General features: G+C 61.6%; 1 protein-coding gene across 1 annotated transcript; it reads left to right on the forward strand.

Annotated features, from left to right (window-relative positions):
• The first annotated feature begins 1,554 nt into the window (after window positions 1–1,554).
• On the forward strand, window positions 1,555–15,734 carry VASH1 (vasohibin 1). The gene is made up of 7 exons (XM_017349429.4): window positions 1,555–1,899; window positions 7,326–7,414; window positions 8,493–8,549; window positions 9,580–9,654; window positions 12,492–12,873; window positions 14,540–14,652; window positions 15,422–15,734. The coding sequence occupies exons 1-7, from the start codon at window positions 1,579–1,581 to the stop codon at window positions 15,492–15,494; spliced, it is 1,110 nt and encodes a 369-aa protein (XP_017204918.1). The 5' UTR covers window positions 1,555–1,578; the 3' UTR covers window positions 15,495–15,734.
• Window positions 15,735–22,072: the final 6,338 nt, after the last annotated feature.

Genomic DNA, 22,072 nt, shown 5'->3' on the forward strand with positions numbered 1-22,072 from the left:
CTCTGTCCTGTCCGGGCAATCGAAAACTCCTTCTGCGACGCCACACCGACCCCGCCGCGCCCCAAAACGGAGGTGAGCAGGGAGCCAAAGCCCCCCGCATCCCGGAGATAACTTAGGGAGGCGAGAGGGCGGCGGGCGCCGGAGGACCGGCCGGGAATGAGCTGGCCCTTTAAGGGGGGGACCGGGCGCATGCGCGGAGCAGGCCAGAGTCGAGCCCGGTGGGCGACCGGCGGGCAGTGGACTCGGCGGGCAGCAGCCGGGCCCTCGGGCGGCGGGGGCGGCCCCAGCGTCGCCGAGCCGCCAGAGCCGCGATCCGCCAGTGCGCGCCGCGATCCGCCCGTGGGCGCCGCGCTCGCAGGCTGCTCCCCAGGGGCCGGCGCAGCGGCGTTCGCCCAGGCTTTGTCGCTCGCCTCCAGCTGCATCCGCCAGCCGTGGCCGCGCGGAACCTGCGGGCTGGCCCTGCGCGCCCCGTGGTCCTCCCTCCAGCCGCTCGCCGGGCCGCGGGAGCCCGAGCGCACAGCCACGGAGCATCCTTCGCACGCCCCGGCCGCGCCACCGCCCATGCTGCAGCCGGTCTGGGACAGCGACCCCGCGGCCGGAGCCCGCCGCTCGGTGACCTCTGCTCGGCCCCTGCGCGCTGCCCGAGAGGTTCCTGCTGAGCCCCGGACCCCGGCGTGGGACCCGCGCCCGGCGATGGCTCAGTCAGTGCAGCGCGGCGCCCGGTGCCCGCCGTCCGCCCGCTGAGACGCGCCCGGCTGGGGACCTCAAGGCCTTGGCTGTCCCAGCCTCCGCCTCTCCGCCGCGCCCTCCTCCTTTCTGGGGGGGCTCCGCTGCTGCTTCCCGCGGGCGAGCGGAAAGGGGGCCCAGACAAAGCCCACTTGGTACAGGGAGTTGCAGCGGGCGTGGAATGCGCGCGTCGGCGCGCGCCCGCTCCCCGCGCCCCGCCGGCCGCGAGTCGTGGCTCCGGGACTAGTCTCGGGCCCCAGCGCCTCCGGGGCGCCCGGACTGCTCGGAGCCTCCCCTCCCGCCCGGTGTCGCCTGGGCCCCCCGCGCCGGGGCGCGTGCCGGGGCGACCTCGGGAGGGTTTTGCGGAGGGACTCGCTCTCGCCGCCAGCGGGGTCCCGGGGCGCCGGGTCGGCGTGGGCACTCGTGCCCTGACCCTGCCTCCGTGTGGCCGCAGGTCCGAGTCCTCTAGCCTCAGTTTCCCTCCGGCGGTCTCCTCCAGCCCAGACTGCTTGCCCGGCATTGTTCTCCCCGCCAAATGGGGGTGCTTTGCGAAGGTCGCCAGGGTTGGGGGTGTTCTCTTTATCCCGGTTTTCAAACAAGACGAGGCCTCTCGGGCTGACCCCTGCAACCCACCCCTCAACCCCCACTTCACGCTGTTGCACTGACTTTTTTTTCCTCTTTCTTTCGAGTAGTATTTTATTGTACAGGAGCCACGCCCTGGTGTCTTAAAGGCGCCTTGCACTCTGTTTGGCCATGTGGCATCCTCACAGCTGGTGTGTGGGAGGCTTCTTGTGAGCCCCCCAAATTTCCCGCCTCCTGATACATCCTCCCACCCTTGTCAAGGATTCAGGGATGCCCGGGGGGAAGAAAGTAGGCGGGGGTGGCAGCGGCGGTGCTGCCCCGACTGGAACTGCTGTGGCCGCCGCTGCCGCCTCCTCCGCTGGAGCCGGAAGCTTGGAGCCCAGCGAAGGGGCCTCGGCCCAGAGAGACGAGGAGCCAGAGGAGGAAGGGGAGGAGGACCTGCGAGATGGAGGCATCCCTTTCTTCGTCAACCGGGGCGGGCTGCCCGTGGACGAGGCCACCTGGGAAAGGATGTGGAAGCACGTGGCCAAGATCCACCCCGACGGAGAGAAGGTGGCGCAGCGCATCCGTGGGGCCACGGATCTGCCCAAGGTGAGGCGTGGGGCGCAGGGCCACCTGGGGTGTTCGGTGATCCGGAGTCACCCTGCCCTTTGAGGGTTAGGGATCCGCGGGCACAGTAAGAGTTTAAACACCTGTCAAGAAGGACTTTCCTCTGCCATTGGGGTCTCCTGGGAGGGGGCACCCCTGTGTCCTGAGCTGAACAGCAGGTGGATTAACAAATGTACTTGACAAAATGTTTTCAGGCATTGTCTCAGCAGTCTCCCAGCATCTGCGGGAAGGACGTGCTGGTTGCGTGCCCATTTTACGGATGGGGAAGCTGAAAACTCAAGGTCCTGGCACCAAGAAGTGGCAGAGACTCCATGCCAGGGCCTGGGGCTCTGGGATCTGTGCCCTCCTGGGCGTGAGCTTTGGGGCCCTTAGAAGCAGTTCGGTGGAGAAGGGTGAAGTTAAACGAATTTTCTGTGTTGGCTGGACTCTCCCACCACTGCTGTCTTCCCTTGGGTCGCCCACGGGGGCAGAGGCTGTCTCATTCATCGTTGTCTTCTCAGGGTCTCCTGTGTGCCTGGCACTGAACAGGCACTTATGTGTGTTTGCCCAATGAAAGGGTGTTTGAGACTTCTGTGTTGCACAGTGCTTTATGCAAAGACACACTTGGTGTTTTTTTTTTTTAAAGAAACATTATGGTTAGGACTAAGGACGCATTCTCCCAAATGCAGAGACCCGAAATCTCCCCGGCAGAGTCCCACAGACAGAGGCCCGAGCCCAGTGCTCAGCCCTGCCTGCTCAGGTGGCGAGGAAGGGGACGAGGGGGGATGGCAGCCAGTGCGATGGAACAGGGGACGCGTGGCCTGCTGTGTTTTGTTTCCGACAGGGTTTGGGCAGAGCCACCCAAAGCACATTTTCAGTGAGAATCAGAGGTCGGAGGTTGAGCTACTGCAGGATATTTCCTGGGGAAAATAAGATGCAGATGGATTTCGAATCGTTGAATCGCTGCGCTCTGCACAGACTTGTCATTTATTTAGCTAATCCCCTCTGGTTGGACATTTTCTCCCTCATCTTATTTTTAACCCTGTGGTGTACATTCTGGAGCATAAATTTCGGGGTTCATCTCTGATTATCTCCTCTGGATACATTCCTGAAAGACAACATGTTGCACCCAGGGCCGGTGACATTGGCTGGGTCGGTCTGCCAGGCTACATGACTTTGGGCAAGCCTCATGGGCCTGCGTGAGCCACAGTCTTCTCATCCGTAGAATGGAGTTGATGGTCGAGGAAAGTAAATGAGAGGTTGTGTGTTCAAACGTTCGGCAAACCATAACGCCCGAGCCAGTCCTGGCGGCTGGCTGTCCATTGCGTCCTGCGCGTCCTTCGACTCAAGGCCACACTAGACTTTACTCATAGCTTTTGCGGCCACCAGGCCCGAGTCCCGTGCTCCTCCCTCGTGAACCAGTTGGGGCTGAGCAGGTGGCTCTCCAGCCATCTCACTTCTGTCTAAACCGGGCCTTGGCTTCTCTGCTCCCAGGGCCTGCAGGAGCGCCTTAGGGATTGGTCCACGGTGTCCTCGTGTCACCCTCCGTCCTCAATGGAGGAAGCGCATGGATGAAAGACACTGACATCTGTGGACAGGGAGGGATGTGAAGAGACTGACAGGAGTGTGGTGGAGAGAAGGGGGATGGGTGAGGGGTTTGGGGGAATCTGAAACCGCTTGAGCCACGCCTGAGTCTGCGTGAGGTTCTTCCTGTACCTCCATTAGAGTAGGGGCGAGCTCTGCGAGCCTGGGAGGGGTGGGGGGTGGGGCAGGGCATGGAGGAGTGAGGGCAGGCCCAGGCCAGTGGCTGCAGGGTGGGTGGGCGCCCCCTGGGCTCGCCCCTTCCTGAGTGGCCCTGAGTAGGAGCAGGGCCAGAGGCAGGCTCTGCAGAGGTCACACCATAGGGGGCCCAGGAAGTATGTTGGGGGGACTACAAAGACCACACGAGCCAGGATTTAAAGTTGGGAGATTTCCTCCAGGAAGCTGCAGACTTCTGGCATGAGAAGGAGAGGACCTGGGAGCAGAGAGGCAGTCCCATGCTGCTGCACAGTGGCGGCTGGTGGCTGGGACTGGGGAGCACTGCCCCCCCACCCTCAGTTTGGCACAGCCCCTGCCATCCACCTGCCCAGCCTGCCTTCCCTTTTCATGTTGCCTGCTGGGCCCCTGCGGGTGGCTGAGTCTGGAACCCCCTGAAGGGTGGTGTAACAAAAGGATGCTGTGGAGTCAAACCCAGCGCTGAAATCCTTACTTTCCCGTAACTGCTCACACGAGCAAGGCATGGGGATAATAGCAACGCCCACTCCAGAGGGATACTAAGTGGCGTGGATGGCAGAATGCGTGTGATGCTGCAGTCGGTGTCCCGGGCTGTTACCAACATGTTAAGGGCAGCTGTTTGCAAGAGAATCCCAAATCCATCGACAACGTCCGCTCCCCAGAAAGGATCTCTCCTTGATGGTTCGAGCTGTCACCACCTTTCAAAGCTTAGTGGCCGCTTGCCTCAGGTCCAGCTGCAACTCCAGCTAGGGAGTCTGGATGTCTCCCCTGAGAGGGTCACAGTGCTAGGGTCGTCGTGTGCCAACCCTGACACCTTTGGCACGCACTGATGATAACGGTGATGGCTTGTGTGCCCGACCCTGCTCGGATGCTGCGAGGTTGGCTGTGGGCTCCAGATGGGGCAGCCAAGGCACAGCGAAGTTCAGAAGCTTCACCAAGGTCACCCGACTGTCAGTGGCAGAGCTGGGCCCTGGGAGGCAGTGTGCAGTGCTGGAGCCGGCCCCACTCACCTCGAGGCCGTTCACCCTCGGCACACGTTCGGTCGTAGGCGCTCCTGCTTCCCTGAGCCTTCTGCCATCCACGTGGACCCACCAGTAAGAACATCTTGGTGGAACTGGGGGCTCTCGGGGTGTCCTGGAGGACACCCTTGGCCATGGCAGTGGAAAAGGGGCTGTCCCAAAGAGATCCGGGCAGCTGACGTCACTCGACCCTACCACATCCCCACCTGACCCACTGTTCACAGGGAGGAAGCATTTTCTGGCTCCTGTTCTGGAGGTGGTGGGTGGAGGGCAAATGCCTGTGACCTGCCCTAAAGTAGGCCTGGTCATTTGTTTGTATCAGTTTATTTATTTGAAAGGCAGAATGACAAGAGAGAGAGAGAGAAAATCTTCCATTTGCTGGTTCACTCCCCAAATAGGGATGGGCCAAGCTGAAGCCAGGAGCCGGGAACTCTATCCGGATTTCCCATGTGAATGGCACAGGCCCAAGCACTTGGGCCATCTTCTGTTGCTTTCCCAGGTGCATTAGCCGGGAGCTGGATCGCAAGTGGAGCAGCCGGGACTCGAACACTCACATAGGATGCTGGTAGCATCGCAGGCAGCGGCTTAACTTGTTGAGCTACAACACAGCCTGCAGGGTCTTTGTTGATCGTGTTGGGATGAATGCGTGTGCCTGCAGAGAATATTTAGAGAGAAGCTGGTGGCATCCGCAGTGGGCTTCCAGGAGTCAAGGCCATGGCCGACCAGCCCCTTCCAGCTGAGCTGCAGTGGGCGCGGCCTGCAAGGGCCTGCTGGGAACCTAGGTCTTTCCCAACTCTTCCCACTCTCAGAGCAGCCAGTTCCTGGGTCGTTTGGATGGCAGGTGCCAATGCTGTTGTGGGTCCCGTCTGGCCCTGGCCTGGGCCTGGCCTGGCTCTGAGGGAGGTTAGGTGAATGGTTCCTAGACTGCGGCCCCTTCCCTGTGGGAGCTTCTCATGAGAGGGTGCCTTGCAGACTTTTAGCTGGAGTTCTTCGAAGCCACTGGAGTCCCAGCTAGCAAGTGGGGATGACCCTGCCTTGCAGAGATGGCCACTTGAGCGGGTCAAGTGACCGATGAGCGTGCGATGCTGTTTATAGCAAACTGCTCAGTAATCCCGTTCTAATTCCCCCCTCCCTCCCCTCCTCCCATACCCCTGTGACGGGGGAAGCCAGGCCAGGTCCATGGAGAGTTCTGGAGTCCCCTGCACACAGGCTGGTCAGGCAGGAAGAGGGGGAGCCCCCATCCCTGGCCTTTCACCCCTGCCGGTGACTCCAGGTGGCAGCACCCTTGTAGGGAGGGAGGCCATTTGGAAAGGGAAGTGGCTTCCTCCAGCTTCCCAGACCGGAAGCAGGGGACAGCAAGGGCAGGAGGGAGCGGAAGTTCATGTGAACTGTCAGTGTGGGCTGGGGGCCCTTCCCTCCGGCCTCTCTGCCCTTCGGAGTGAGGAAGCATCTGTTGGGCGCTGCCATGGTCCCCTGCTGTCAGCAGCACCCCGGCCACTAGTGAGCAGCCATAAGTGTTGTCCCACTTCCCTCTGCCGCTGTGGCCACATCACTTAAGAGGCTGTGTCCTGTGGGCTCAGCTCCCGACCACGACGAGCATCCCAAGGACAGGAGGGCAGGAGTCGGGTCCTTCCCCCACTCCCCCGACCCAGACCTACCCCAGGAGACAGGGCTCCTGTCACACCCTACCTGCACAGACTGCAGCCCCCTGCCACGTGCGCGAGCTCTGTGTGGCCTTGGCGGATCAGCTGGCGGCCTTGGGGGGAAGAGGGTGGCACTTCCCAGGTGGGAGCCTGAGACCACCTCACAGGAGCTCCAAGGGGTGGGCCTTGTCCCTGGAGATCTGGTTCTTCTACCCAAGGAATTGTGTTCTGAACTGGGGTCCCGAGAGGACCCCCAGTCGGTGCCTCCCCTGGCCGCTTCCAGCCGCACTGACTTGTTGGAACCGAAGCTGCAGCACCTGGGCTTCACTGGCTGAAGGCTGAAAGACAGCCCGGGGCCTCGGCGCAGCCTGGCAGTTCCCAGGCACTGGGGGCACCTGCCTGACTCCTCCCCACTGCCCCTCCTTCCGCTTAGATCGTTCTGGGGAGATGAGCTATCGGGTTACCCAGGTACCTGTGCTGCTCAGGCGGAAGAAGGTTGAAGGAGCCCCCGAGGCCTCTATAAAGCAGCTGGGACCTGGAATATGGTGACAGCAAGACCTGGCCCCCTCATCCCTGGCCTGCTGCCGCTGACTGCTGCCCCGGCCAGGAAGCCGCTCAGAGGATGGGACACTGGGATGGGCGGCTTTGAGCCAGCGCTTGCACCAGAGCAAAACCCAAGCCCAAACGAACTTAACCCCAACGCAGGCATCTCGTTAGGCCTTGAAGTTAACAAATACTTAAAATTCAAAGCAGTCAATGAATCAACCTATGTTTTTCTAAAATTATTGGAGAAACATAAAATTGGAGCGTCAGCGTGAGTTCCAAATGAGGCGTGCTGTCTGTGCCAGGAGGGAGGCGCTGCTGGGAGCAGTCTCGGGAGGGAAAGAGGCCGCCCCTTCCCTAAGGTGTGGCTCCCCTGGGAGCTAACCCCGGGCGTCCGGTGGGCTGCAAGCCGGGCCTCCCCTCGTGACTCGAGCTCTTTCTCTGTCCTCAGATCCCCGTACCGAGTGTGCCTACTTTCCAGCCGACTACGCCCGTCCCTGAGCGCCTGGAAGCCGTGCAGCGCTACATCAGGGAGCTGCAGTATCCGCTCTGGTTCAGGGTCATGGCCGCTGGCCGGCTGGTGTGCTGGGTCCAAAGCCAGACAGGCCTGGAGAGGGATCCGCGGGGCCTCCTCCTTCCCCAGCTGCAGAGGCATCGTTCTGTGACATGGCTCTGTTCCCCGAAACGCTGGGAACCCAGCCTGTGTCCCCCCTGGGTCTCAGAGGAACATTGATGAGTGCTGGCCTGGCTCCAGCCTCCATCACCCGCTTCCTGGGATAAAGGGGCAGTACTGTCTCCTGAGCAGCTCGCTGTGGCAGGGGTAGGAGCCTAGCTCATCATCAGCCGCCAGCCCCAGCAGAGGCTCCCTTGGGGCTGTTGAAAACATGATTTTAAAGGCAGGGGGAACTGAAGAAGACAAAGGATGTTTATGCCCCAGAAGGTTAACTTTCGCTTTCTGGAATCTTCTCTTGGTTCTTGCCTTTGCTTCCCCCAGCAGGAGCTAGCTTGCCCAGTCTTTCCAGATTCTGCCCTGAGTCACTGCTGATCCTGCGCTCAGCCCCTCCAACCTCTGTGCTATATACCCCAGAGCCGAGCCGAGTCTCCTGGGGCCTCTCCCTCCAGTCCCCCTGGCTGCAGACGAAGCCAGAGGTGGGGGAAGCAGCACAAGTCTGAGGTCGGGAAAGGCCCTGCTGAGGTCCGAAAGGCTGGTCTGGCTGTCCCTTTGCCAGCGGGGAAAGCGTCCAGCAAAGGGAGGGACTTGGCTCAGGAGCCCCCAGCCATTAGCCAGGCAGGACACTGCCACAGCCCCAGGTGTCTCCTTTCTCGCAGCCAGATGGGAAATGAAGCAATGCAGAGTCCGAGCTGTCGCCAGCTGCGGCCTCTCTTCCAGCCCCAGGCGGGAGGGTGCAGGAGGCCGCCAGGGGGAGCAGGGGGCATCCTTGCCACGCCTGCCTCTCCCTCCGGGAGAAGCAGGCCTTGAGCAGCTTCCAGGGTGCCTGCAGAAGGCTCTTTGTGGGGTCCTTATGCAGCCTGCACCCCTGGGAGTGCTGGGGCCCCCGCGGGGAGAAGGGCTGCCTCTTCCAGAACAAGCCAGGAAGCCCTTAACCGGCACCCGCAGGTACAATCACACAGGGACACAGTTCTTTGAAATTAAGAAGAGCAGACCTCTGACAGGGTAAGTCCGGGAGACCCCAAGTCCCCTGCCCCCAGGCCGGGTTGGAGCCTGAGGTGCCTTTGAGTGGAAGCTCACGGGGCAGGCAGGGCTGCTCCGGGCATGCCAGCCTCCAGGGGGCAGGTGCCACTGGGGCTCTGGGGACACCAGCAGATGACCGGCCAGGGCTGGCTTGATGAGAAGGAAGCCCAACTCCATTCTGAGCCAGCAGGGGGAGGGGCAGCCCCGCCCCCACCCACTTGCCTTGGGGGTGCCAGAGGGTGGTCCGGAGTGGACTACAGCTGCATGGCCAGAGGACAGTGAGCAACGGATGCCACAGCCGGGGCTAGGCTGGGCCCCTAGGGTTTCAAAGTTAATGGGAATTGTCCATCTCGCTGCCCACATAATCTGTGTTTGCTTCCTGGTAAAATGTGCTTTAACCGGTTCATTAGCAAAATGACTTCCTTACCCCTGCTCCGGGCCCCATGGTGGAATCCAGGCTCCCTGACCCCAGAGCCTGGCTCTCGCTCTGCTGCAGCTGCAGTGTGTGAAGCCAGTGGCCAGGCTAAGTCTCACCCCAGGCCTTGAACAGCATTCAGTGCGGAGGGGGGAACCGAGCCTTGGGCACAGATGTTTGGAAGGGCCTGAATTCCAAGTTCAGGTGCAGATGGGGGGCTCACCAGGCAGCTCTCTGCCTGAGATCACACAGCCAGGCCTTGGGAGCAGGCGCAGGCGCAGCCAGTCTGGAATTCTTTGGAGAAGCCGTGGTTGGGTCAGGGGTGTCTGCCCTGCTCAGGAATGGAAGGAAAGAGTCCCTGCCTCTCCCCCGGGTCTTAGAGCTGGAGCCAGGAGTGGGAGGAGGCAGGCAAGGGCAGGAGGGGCCCTCTGTCCACCCCGACCGCCCCTTCCCACTTCAGAGGAGGGCGGCTGGGGGCTGGGAAGGCTCTGTGCAGCCAGTATTTCTAGTCCCCCTGCCCCCTCCACTCGACCCTCCCCCACCGGAAGGGGCTGGAGACAGGTGCTGTCCTCATTGCTCTGCGTCCCTTTCCCACAGGCTGATGGACCTGGCCAAGGAGATGACCAAAGAGGCTCTGCCAATCAAATGCCTGGAAGCTGTGATCCTGGGAATGTATCCTTCCTCTGGGGTGGCGCCCAGCCTCCCTGGGCTCTGCTTCCGGCCCTGGCAGGGGAGGGCCCAACGAGGGCCAGAGCTCTCCCAGCTGTTGCCTGGGCAGTCATCCCCCGGACCCTCCCCAAGGTGGAGGAGCCTGGGGGCCCAGGGCCCCACGCCCCAGGCTTGATGGGCAGCTGCCTTGAGTCATGTGGGCATAGCTGCCCTGTTCTCCAAGCCCTGAATCGGGGCACAGATCTCCCAAAGACTGATGTCCACTAGCCAGCCTGGGAGAAGCAGTCAGAATGCCCAAGTATTGGCATTTCCAGGGCATGCTGATTTGTGGGGACGACGCGTAGGATCCTGGGAGTAGAACTCTCTTAAAAAAAAATAACAACAACAAAAAAAACTCACAGACAGGGTTTCTCGGCCAGCCCCACCCAGAGGGCAGAAGTATGGGAGGCAGGGGGGCAGCCAAACCCCCAGCGGGTGCAGGGGGAGGGGAGGCAAGTTCTGCACCCTAAGTGGTCAGTGCCCGAGCCCAACCTTTTCTTTATTCACTTGTTTCATTACAAGATTTTTCAAGTTTTTGCAGACGGAGCAGTGTGGTCAACACCCACGCACCACTGCTCAGCTGCAGTAACTCCAGGCCAGTCCCTCTCTCCCCAGCCCTCACATGTTCCCTACCTGCTTTTAAACACTTTGCCTATCTCCCCTGAGGTCAGAGGAGCACAGATGAGGGCGGGGCCGGGAAGGGGAGAGGGTGCGAAACTGGTTTTTCCTTTGGAGGAACAGGACCCGCAGGGGTCCCCTCTTTCCCCACAGACAGACCTTGGGTTTATACAGTGAGACCACAGGTGCCCTCCTTCCACCCCACCCACCCCCGCCACCCAGAGGTGCCAAGAACCGAGTCCACGGTGGCCACAGTAGGCAGGCACATTCCTAAGAACCCGGCTGGCACTGCAGTTGATAGCTAGGATGGCCATGAGGCCCCTGAGAACTTTGTACCACGGCCAGTACACGGCCTCACATCCACTTCTTCAGGGAGTGTGTACCAACATGGAGGCTGCCCATCCCCCATCACAGGAGGGAAGCTGCTCCCAGTCCAGGCAAAATCGTGGGGTCCCAAGGCCTTCCAAGGATCAGCTGGTGGCTTACGAGCAGGAAGAGAGGAGGGGTGTCCATCTGGGTGAGGGGCCCCCAGAGCCCCCTGTGCCACTGCACGTGCACCGGGCCCCGTGCTGGTTCTTCCTGGCCCTCATCCCTGCTGCACTGGGAGCCACTGCAGGACAAGGCTGCGCACGTCTCATCTCTGTCCCTGGACGCTCGCAAGGAGCTGGGCTCAGTCAGCATCGGCGGAGTGGGTTTAGTGCTGGAGGGACGTGATGTAGGGGCTGAGGGCATAGACTCTGGGATCACGCTGACCGGTGCTGGAATCCTGGCTCTGCCACTTACACACTGTGTGACCCCACGCAGGCTCCCTAACACCTCGGAGCCCTCCCCTGAGAAAGTGGGTGATTAATGGGGTACGTGTGGCGGAGTGCTTGGTACATGGAGGGCTCAATGCATTGTGCGCATGGCAGAGCGGTCGGTGCACGGAGGGCTCAGTGTGCCGTGCGCAGCACCTGCTCCGTGCTGTATCCACACGTCCCTTTCTACACACCCATTCCAGAAGAGTTTACTGAGCAACTACTATGTGCTGGCTCTGCCCTGGAGAAGCCGCAAAGAACCTGACAGACAAGGTCCCCAGTCCAGCAAGTTTACATCCCAGTGGGGGAGACAAAGTAAACAGAAATAAGCAAAATACAGGTCGTGATCAGCTAACGAGCAGAGCAGACTTGCTTTAGAAAGGTAGGCAGGAGTGGGGATTAGGACGCCGGCTGGAGAGCGTGCGTCCTGTACTGGGAGCCTGGGTTTCAGTCCCAGGCCCTGGGAGGGAGCAGGCAATGGCTCCAGGAGCTGGGTTCTGCTACCCGCACAGGAGACCTGGGTTCAGTTCCTGGCTCCTGGCCTCAGTCAGGCCATTGTGGGCATTTGGGTGATTAACCAGAGGATGGGAACTCTGCCTCTCCAATTACAAGGAAGGAAGGGAGGCCGTGATGGCGCTGGCGGCCAGGCTTATGGACTGAGAGCAAGGGGGGAGGGGCCACGGGACAAGGCACTGGCGGGGGGGGGGGGCGGGGGGGCTGCAGAGGTGGAGCAGGCTGGGCTAGGGATGGGCAGCGAGACTGCCATGCTGGCCTCACGGGCCACAGCAATGCCCTGATCCTTTGTGAAGGGCAACAAGCGGGGCGGGGGGGAGGCGTGTGGACCAGACAGAGGGAAACCAGCGAGGGCCTGTGACGGGTGTGAGTGACAGGAGCAGGGAGGGTTGGGGAGCCGGCCAGGCCGAGGGGCTGCAGCCTCCCTCACCCCTTCTCCAGCCACTGCCGTCTAAGAGCACCTCACAAGGTTTGTGGGAAATGGAATGAAAAGAGAGGATTATTTTGACGCCAGATAGTTACCATCTGTGCCTATAGAGGCCTCCAAAAAGTTCTGCTTTGCAGCAAAATAAATTTACCTTCGGATTTCATGTTTTCCACGAACTTTGTGAAGAAGTCCCCGCTATTATTATTATTATTACGATGAGGAGGAGGAGGAGGAAAATGATTGGCCCAGCAGCTGGGAATGTTCTAGTAGTCCTGTTCCTAACAGAGATTCCGTTTATTAAGCACTTACTGTATGCTGGCCGGAAACCAGTGGGGAGGAGGAAGTCACGTGTCTGCACGGCTGCGCAGGGGCCATGGGCGCGCGTCCCCCGCGGGTGGGGCCCCCACGCCTCGCTGGGCTCTTTCCTTAGCTGCGGTGCCCGGCAGTTACCTCACCAACAGCATGCCCGCCCTGGAGCGCTTCCCCATCAGCTTCAAGACCTACTTCTCAGGGAACTACTTCCGCCACATCGTGCTGGGGGTGAACTTCGGGGGCCGCTACGGGGCGCTGGGCATGAGCCGGCGCGAGGACCTGATGTACAAGCCGCCGGCCTTCCGCACGCTCAGCGAGCTCGTGCTGGACTACGAGGCCGCCTACAGCCGCTGCTGGCACGTGCTGCGCAAGGTCAAGCTGGGCCAGTGCGTGTCCCACGACCCGCACAGTGTGGAGCGCATCGACTGGAAGCACTCGGTCCTGGACGTGGACAAGCTGGGGCGCGATGACTTCCGCAAGGAGCTGGAGCGCCACGCGCGCGACATGCGGCTCAAGGTCAGCGCGGGGGAGGAGGGGTCCCCGCGGACGGGAGGTGGAGCCTGGGCAGGGGCGAGTTTGCAGAGAGGTGGCCGCTGGGGTGGGCAGACCGCGACGGCTCCAGGACCAGGGTTTGCTTGGTGGCTGGTGGCGGGTGTGTGTGTGTATGTGTGTGTGTGTGTGTGTGTGTGTGTGAGATCCTGGGAGGTGGGGAGGGCCTTAGGAGTGAAGACCTGCTGGTGAGCACCTCCGTAGCGCCCCCTATGGGTCCTGACTTGGGCCCCCAGCCCCCTGCATCCAGTGAAGGACTAGGAGGAAGTCAGAAGAAACACAATGAGGGCGGTCACTTCCTCTCCCTCCCCCCACCAGCGATGAGCAGGGTCTTTGGGGAGCTAGAAGGGGGCTGGGCTGTTTGGACTAGAACAGGCGACCTAGCACTCGTGCGTATCCAGCTGTGCCTCCGCTGGCCACCTGGGCAAGTTCCTGTCCACTGCTTCCTCCCCACAGTCCCGGGAGCCACTTGGATGGGGACAGGAAGTCAGAAACTTGCTCACTGGTGCTGAGAGGCGGATGGGCCGGACCTCGGCCTCGGCTGGGAATGCAGGCTTGCCGAAGATGCCTGCAGGCAGCCGCCCTTGCCCTGCCAGGCGGGAGGCCGGGAGCCTGCAGGGTGCCGGTGCCTTCTCCCAGGGCACACATGGGCTCAGTGGACCCTGCATCAGGGAGGGGGCTGCTCTTCTCTGCTGCTCCTGGGCTGCCCGCCCCCGCCCCTGGCCTGCCTCTGGGCAGCCCAGCCCCCAGCCCTGGCCGCTCATGGTATGACGTGTCTTCAAGGCCGCAGGTTGGGTCTGGAGCTAGAGCTGGAAGTTCCCTGCCGGGTAGCACTGATCCCCAACCAGCCCAGCACTGAGCACTCCCCCTGTTACTTGCCCCTCTCCTGTACCCGACGTGCACCCCAGGCTTTTGGAAGCTCAAGCTGTGCTGCACTAAGGATGATTCATTGGTTTTTGTCATTTTCCTTAAGGTTTATATTTGAAAGGCGGCGTGACCGAGAGAAAGGGAGAGTCAGAGAGACCCTCTGCTGGTTTGCTCCTCTAAGTGGTCACAATGGCCAAGGCTGGACCAGGCTGAGGCCAGGAGCCTGGAGCTCCATCCAGGTCTCCCATGGACTTGGTCATCTTCTGCTGACCTTCCAAGCCCATTAGCAGGAAGCTGGATTGGAAGCAGGGACACGAATGGGCACTCTGATCTGGGGTGCCAACGCCACAAGTGGCGGTTTAACCTGTGCACCATAACAGCGGCCTCTGATCGTTTTTTCTTAGCGACAAAGCTACCAGTCTGACTCCTGATTGGCTTGGGATAATCAGTGCCACTTTTGGGGTTGATAAGGCCCCAGACCTGGGCTACCTCCCCAATGCCATGTTCAGCGGGCATGGCTGAATGGGCTTCTCTTATCAGCCCAGCCACAGCCCCTACTTCCTGGCTACCTGCGGGGGTCCACAGGGACAGGACAGCCTTGCTGAGCACCTCCTGCCCTGGTCGCGGGGGTGCCTGGGAAGGGGGCTTGGACAGCCCCCAGAGCAGGGCAGGACCTTGCCAGAGGCTTCCCAGGTGCCTGTGCAGGGCAGGTTGGGCCCTGGAGCAGCCTGGAGTGATGCTTTACTTCTCTCCCACCCCCACCTAGATTGGCAAAGGGACAGGCCCTCCCTCCCCCACCAAGGACCGGAAGAAGGACGTTTCCTCCCCACAGCGGAGCCAGTCCAGCCCCCACCGCCGGAACAGCCGCAGCGAGAGACGGTGAGAGACGGGATGGCCCCTGCATGCGGCCCAGGGAGGCTCTTTCCTTCCCTCTCCTTGTCTCCATCTTTTCCTCTCCCTCCCTTGTCCTCTCCCCTGTCCTCTTTCTGTTCTGCTCCTGCCCTAGGGCAGTGATGTGGGATGGTCGGGGTGGGTGTTTGTGTGCTGAGCGAGGCAGCCCATCTTCCACCAAAGACTCCACCCAGAAGAGCCAGGCAGGCAGCAGAGTGGGCTGTACGGGAGGGAAGGGGTCCCTGGAAGGAACTTCCCACCAGAGGCTGTGCGCATTGGGTGCTGGCTGTGTGCAGCCTTGGTAGATGGCTTCAAACGTGACGTTGAGTCTGTGGTTTGTGTCTCTATCTAGATGGAAAAATAATAATAATAATAATAATAACCAGGCCTCCTCCTGTGACTTTGTCTCCTACGATATGAGGCTGGCTCTTGCTTTAAATGCAGTTGTCATCCAGGAGCCACCTCTCTGCTGTGAGGCCTCTGGCTGGCTTTGATCTAGGCTTCTGCTTCTATAGGGATTTATTCTGCAGGCCGTTCCCCACCAGCTGCCTCCAGGGGAGCCAACCCCCAGAGGAGAGCGAGCATCTGTAAAAGTGAGCAGGACCACGCTCAGGAGGGCGCGTGCAGGCCAGCGTTCCAGAAACGCATCTGCCCGCCACTCTGCTGCCCCGGCAGGGCCCCTGGGGAACAGAGCTGAGAGCCACAACCTCCCTGGGCGGCCACTCACTCGCCCTGCTCTCTTCTCCTCCTCCCTCAGACCCTCGGGTGAGAAGAAGCCTTCGGAGCCCAAAGCCATGCCAGACCTCAACGGGTACCAGATCCGGGTGTGAGGCAGGCGCCAGTGACCCGGGGCCTCCCGCCCACTTCTGGGGACCAGGATCCACCTGCTGGAACCAGCATCGCTCACGGCGAAGAAGGAGCTTGTGATGGGGCAAGAAGAGTGCGCTCCAGCTCAGTGCCCCAAGACCACCCCAACTAAGCTGAGACCCCTAACTTTGGGCAGAGAGGCAGTTAGTACTTGATTTGGCGTTTTTAGCTCTGCAGCTGAAGCTAAAGGTATTTGGGGAAAATGAATCAAGTGGGGTCTGCTGATGGCTGCAGGGCTGGCAGGTAGGAGCTCCAAGTGCCATGCGCCGGCTGAGGCAGGGTTGCCGGTTCTGCTGGTGACGCGCCCTGGCGTCTTGTCCTATCTGTGGGGTGTGGTGGGGAGCGGGAGGGTGGGGGGATGCGTTTCTCCGGTTCTGCCTGCACTGGCAGAATCTTGACCCAGGGAACGGGAAGCAGGGTAGGCACCATCCTTGAGAAAAGTCCACATGGCCCTCAGTCCGGAGCTCGGCCCCCGTGACTTCTGCGCCCAGAGTGGGATCCTGTGGCCTGGAGACCCTCAGGCCCTGGTGCAGAGTGGCCTGGGGCTGGACTGCAGGGGAGCAGGAAAGAACCATGGGTCCAGGGTGCTCATGTCCCCAACTGGGTCCGCGTGCTCAGCCTTTTGCTGCAGGCCGGGGGCCTCCCTATTGAGGGTCTTAGCTGTGCACTGGGTTCTGCGTGACCGTGGGGATGCAGCAGACCAGGAGCGGTGGCTGGACACGGGGTGACTGCCTGGGACCCTCAAGGCCTGGGTCCTTCCCCATGGCTCAGCCCTTGCCGGGGGAATCAAGAGCAGCCAGGGACGGCTGTGGCCCCGGCCGGCCCCCCTCCTCCGACAGCCCCTGTAGGCTGGGGGTCCCAGTGATGGCCGGGCCTGCCGTTCGGGCCCGTTCTCCAGGCCCCGGCAGGGAGGGATCTAGGCGGCTGGAGCTGTCTGCAGGCTCTGACCAGACCCCAGACAGCTGGCACGGAGGTGAGACACGTGGGGAGGGGTCCGCAGGGCCGGGGAAAGGCTCTGCAGGCTCAGGCGTGGAGGTGTAGGGCCAGGGCGCCGTGTGTCCATGCAGGGGGGCCAGGGCCCAAGAATTGGGCATGTAAGTGACAAAGGGGTATGGGGAGAGTTTGGAATCAGGCTGCTTGGGGAGCAGAGTGTCCCCTACAGCAGAGATAGGCAGCTACTTTGTCAGGAAGCTGAAGAGGGTTCGGGTTATGGCCGGGTGGCCAGGTGAGCTTATCATTAAGGTTTTTGACTGAGAGGTTGGGTCAGCCAGGAGCAGCTGCCCAGGAGGCCCCGTAAGGCAGGCGGCAGCTGGGGGCCTGGATCAGGAGGAGTTGTGTGCTCCAGGGGAGGGCTGCAGGGCGGGGTGGGGACTGGCAGCGTCTAGGGCTCTCCCCATTAAAGGGGCAGCCGCTGCTCATCTGTTCTCCCACGTCAGGCCCTGCGTGGAAAGAGTAATTCCTCAGAGGCCAGAAGTCTGGACTTCTATGAGAAATCTGCTTTTTTAAAGGTTGGCAATCAGTTCATAACGTTAACAAACCCAATACAGAGGAAAGAGAAGGCATTTGTGAACGCTGGAGCAGAGCCAGTTGGGCAGGGGGAAGTCTGCTGAGGGCTTTGAGGTGGGAAGCCTGAAAGGTTCTCAGCCTGGCAGAGAGGGAGAGGTGGGCCTGAGACTCCTCCCACAGCGGGCAGCGGCCTGTGTCCGCCTCCTGTGTCCCAGCAGGCCGGAGACAAACAGGACCACCTGAGTCACCACTGGGTCGCCAGAGCAGGTGCACTGGGATGGAAACGGGGCAGCCTTCCCCTGCCCGGGAGATGGACGGTGCCTCTGAGCAAAACCGGAAGAGGCGGAGCCAGGGCTGCCTTTGCTGCGCAGAGCCTGCCGGGGAGATGCCCCAAGGCTGGCAGCTCTTCAGTCCGGCAGCTCTGCGCCCAGATCCGGGCCCGCTGCTCCCAGAAGACCCTAGGAGCCCAGCTGGCCAGTCCCTTGCCTGGACACACTCCTCCTGGGGTTGGTGGGCCTGGCCCCTCCCCTAAGCCACACCAATCAGAGGGGCGTGGTCAGGGATCCCGAGTCAGCCTTCAGCGGGCAGGGAGGGTGGTCCCATGTTGCTCCCTTGGGAGGCCTGAGGCTGCACACGCTGCCCTCTGGGTGTGGGTGTCACTCGCCATCAGGGCGCTGGGAGCCGGAGCCTGCTTCAGGAGGGTCCAGGACCCTGAGGATTGCGCTGGACCACAGGGCCTGTCCTGCAGAACCCTGGGGGGCAAAGGAAGCAGAACGGAGCCCTGACCCACGGTCCGCCCCTCCCTGGCTGGCAGCCCCCTGGCACTCCCCTCCCAAGCCGAGACCTCGCCTAGGGCGACCACCACAGGCCGCAGCGGTGCTTCTTACTTTCTGTTGAACAGTCTCTCCTATGTAGCGGCCCCCCCTCCCCGCTGGGCGTGTTTACACAGGCTCTGCTCCCCGGGGCTGGCCTGGCTGCCGGGGTTCTGGGGAGGCAGAGACAGGGACTTCGGGGCCTTAGTCACCGTCCATGGCGTCACTTCATCTCACTCCCCAGGAGGGACGGGGCCTGGCTGCTGGGGAGGGAGCCCAGCTCCTATGCCCTCTGCAGGTGGGAGCTGCTGGCTGAGGAGGGGGCAAGGTGAGGTCAGCCCGAGCCGCCTGGGGAAGGGGGGCCGGGGTCAGCATTAGGAAGCTGTCCACCTGCCTGCCAGTCCTCCCCCTCTGCAGCCTCCCCACGTCCCCACACTCCCCTCCCCCATCATGCCCGCCACCACCATCCCTCCCTGGCTGCAGCCAAGGGCACAGCAGGCACAAAGCCGGGGCTGGGGTTTGAGGAGTAGAGAGAACCCAGGAGTTGACCACATCTGGTTTCCGGCCCTTCCTGGCACTCCCATCCTGCCCCTTCCAGCTTGGACTTGACTTCCCCGCTCTGGGGTTAGATGGGAAACCGGGCTGGCAGAGGGCCCAGGGGCACCTGTGCCAGTGTGCACACCTGTTCTTCCTGCCTGCAGCCATCTCCTGGCTGGGCCACAGCACCACGCTCTGCCCTGAGCCCCTGGCCTTGTGGACGGTGTGAAGGCAGGAACAGTGCTCTGCGGGGGGTGCCCCTGCCAGGTACTACAGCTTCCCGCCAGCTTCCCCCACCCCAGGGCTGCGTGGTGCTAGCCGGGGGTGTGTCAGTGTCGGCCCTCTTGCCCCAGCCTGGTGCTCTGAGTCCCAGGTTCCGGAGGGAAGCAGCCCGGGTTGGTGACGGAGTACCACCCCTCCCCCAGGCCTTGTGTTTGGCTGCCGTGTTATACTTGACATTGTACTTCCTGTGCTCATATCAGTATTGCCCCTCCCTTTCTCCCTGACACTTCGTCTCATTCCTGTTCTCACTTCTGCCCTGAAATGAATAAAGTCTCCCAGCTCCGATGTGTGGGCTGGGCTGGCGTCACCACACCCCGGCTGCTGCGTCTCCTTTTCCTTGGGAGCTGGGGCCCTGTCCGCGCATCCCCACAGTGGTGCGGGGAGCCTGAAGCCAGGGACCAGGATACTCCCACCCCTGCCTCTGGGGTCCCAGACTTTCATCCTCAGCCAGCCGAAGCCACTGGCTTCTTGTGAACCCTAATCCGGGAGTGGATCCTTGCTTCTCCCTCACACGCTGCGCCGGGGCCCCAGAGCCTGCGCCCAGCGTGCATTCCAGAGCCCTGCTCTTCCTGTCCCCATCCACAGCGGCCCATGGGGACGGGGAGCAAGGGGAGGGCTCTCCTGGGAGATGACCTTATTTCAGGGAACCATGGCAACAGGGGTCTGGAGTCCCTCCTCACAGCCGCCAGCCCGGAGCGCACCCAGTGGTGAAAGTCACAGCTTCGGGGGACACCCCTGGGTCTGCCAGCCTCCCCCACCCCTCCGCTGCCCCTCTGGCTCTGGCCCTCTTCCCACACTTGAACACAAGCCCAAACCCTTGAAGGCGGACTGGCACAGAAAATACCTTTCAGATTCCCAAGGAGTTTTCAGACCTAAGTCTCCCTCCTCACATCTCTGTTCTTTCATTCAGCCCAAAGTAAAACCCCAGACTTAAGAAATAAGACGGGAGGTCTCCCCCCAGCCAGACCTCACGACGTGCTAGCAAGGCTCCCGAGGAGGCCTGGCAGCTGGGGAGACGAGGTGTTGGCTTCTGTCCCACCCACAGGGCCAGTTTTGCTACAGGCTTAGTGGACTCCAGCTACAGCAATGCCCAAAAGAGCCTTTCGGTAAAGGTGACCAGAATCATGATTTCACAAAGGCAGTGTCGGTGCACTGCAGTGGGAGGACAAGGGCCTGGTGTGCAGGCCTCCCGGAGACCGCTCCCACACAGGTCGTGTCCGCAGAGACCCCTGGGGGACCCTCAGGGGGAGGCAGCTGGCTCACAGCAGGTGCAGCCGATTTAGGCATGTGTCTAATCAGCGTGGCCCTCTGGCTGCAGGTGGCACCTTTCAGAGCCCTGGAGGTGAAGAGGTTGGAGCTCTGCCACCCCTCTCTGTCAGGGTCCGGCATTCCGACTGCTACCGTGGAGGGCAGTGCTGGAAGGAGGTGGGGGTCTCGGCCAGGCCCAGGCTGCCTGGCCACCCTTAGTGCTTGCCAGTGGGAGTGAAGGGAGCCCAACTGGGGCCTGGCAGGTGGTAGCCAGGTGCCACCCCAGTCATCTGGAGGTCAGCCCATATGGCAGTTTGCACACAGTCTGTCTCGGACCCCTGGCCAGAAAGGACTGGGTCTTGGGAAACACAAAACCTCAGGATTTCAGTGCAGCGACTCTGCTGTGTTCACAGCTGGCCAAGGGCCCAGGCCTTACTCGGGGTGACGGGAACCGAGGGGCTGGGCAGAAGGGCGGGGTTCCCTTCCAGTCAGCCAACTCAGCTCTCCTGGGCCTGGTGGAAATGCACTCTGCCGGGCCCTCATCTGGGTGGCTCTTGCCTGGGACGGGTTCCTGCCGCACGTTTGTTTAGAAGAGAGAGGAAAGGAGCAGGGGGGGTGCACCCAGGTGTTGGCAGCCAGGGGAGGGCAGCACCCCCTGGTGGAAACCACGCTGTGTGTTCACTGCGTACCCAATCCTGCAGGGAAGAGCTACCCCAGGCCAGGAGAGGTCTCCAGCTAAAAGCCTTCTCTGCCCGTCCTGGGCCCCTATCCCACATGGGTGACCACCACACAAGGTAACGGCCTCTCTCCCAGAGAGAATCTGTTCCAAGGAGCTTGGGGTGACAATAAGGCAAAGGGATCCCAGTGTACACGCTGGGAACTTCTGTGTCTTCAGCTGTAGAGGTGCCATCTGAACACACCTGAACCCCGCCTCGAAGTGCTGTTGTCTCAGTCACGTGGGGGCACTGTGTGCACTGCTAACAAAAGTGTTGTCCAGGGGCCGGCGCTGTGGCATAGCAGGTAAAGCCTCCACCTGCAGTGCCGGCATTCTATAAGGGCGCCGGTTCAAGCCCGGCCTGCTCCACTTCTGATCCAGCTCTCTGCTATGGCCTGGGAAAGCAGAGAATGGCCCAAGCCCTTGGGCCCTGCACCCATGTGGGAGACCTGGAAGAAGCTCCTGGCTTCGGATTGGCACAGCTCCAGCCGCTGCAGCCATCTGGGGAGTGAACCAACAGATGGAAGGTATCTCTCTCTCTCTCTGCCTTTCTAATGAATAAATCAATCTTAAAAAGTGCTGTGCAAAGCTAAGTGACGGAGGCGATGAGGGGGCCCAGGGAGAGGACTGTGGGGCCACACCTCCAAGCCTAGAGCCTGCTTCCCCCCACTCGAGTTTGTACTGGAGTGTAGTTCTGCTCTAAGAACGTACTGAGCTCCTATCGGCATCACCACCGGGTGAGCACCAGCCTTTGTTAAAGTGGTGCCAAGGTCACGCCGCTCCTGCCGTGGCCCTACCCTCCATTCACAGTGCTCTCTCTCCGGACCCTCGCGGCAGCACTGCAGAGCTGAGATCAGCACTCACGCTCTCCAGAAGAGCAAGCCGCGGCCTCTCTGGCTAGCCCGCAGTTGAGCCGGGGTGCCTGACCCCAGGGCCGACGCTGACCGGAGCTGGCACACACTGCCTCCCAGGTGGCGGCTGTGTCCCCCGCGAGCTCCTGGCACTCGGATCTGCTAGGGAGCTGACCGAGGACACTGCTGATTCAGTTCGCAGATGCCTGAGAGCAAGGACGATGTTAATTAATTTAGCTACTGAGGATTCCAAGTAGGGTCGCCAGGTAGGCCTTCAAGCTTTGGAAGGCGTCCCAGCTCGCAGCCCGGTCGTCCAGCCTGGCCAGGGAGAACCGCACACCCTCAGCTCCTCCCAGCGGTGTCTGGAATTCTTAGCGTCCTTTCCTTGCCAAAGCCCGGAGGAAGACTAGGATCTGAATCCTGCTCACAAGTGGAAGTGACCATGACTTTCACTTCCATCCCGCCAGGGAATGTGCACTGAACACACCGTGGCTGACCTTCCTACAGTCCCCAGCCAACCAGGCCGAGATGACCGGTCGGGTTCCCAAGCCCGGGCCCTTCACCTCATCTGTGGACCCCAGCTCAGGGAG

This window comes from Oryctolagus cuniculus, chromosome 20, assembly GCF_051225735.1.
Source record: "Oryctolagus cuniculus isolate XC-2025 breed Fujian yellow rabbit chromosome 20, ASM5122573v1, whole genome shotgun sequence".
Lineage (NCBI taxonomy): Eukaryota > Metazoa > Chordata > Mammalia > Lagomorpha > Leporidae > Oryctolagus > Oryctolagus cuniculus.

Excerpts from the sequence above, each read along its gene's own strand:
- VASH1 (XM_017349429.4), top strand. The coding sequence starts at position 1,579 with ATGCCCGGGGGGAAGAAAGTAGGCGGGGGTGGCAGCGGCGGTGCTGCC. Across the intron at positions 8,550-9,579 it reads AAGAGCAGACCTCTGACAGG|GCTGATGGACCTGGCCAAGG; the intron begins GTAAGTCCGGGA and ends CCTTTCCCACAG. Across the intron at positions 14,653-15,421 it reads AACAGCCGCAGCGAGAGACG|ACCCTCGGGTGAGAAGAAGC; the intron begins GTGAGAGACGGG and ends CTCCTCCCTCAG.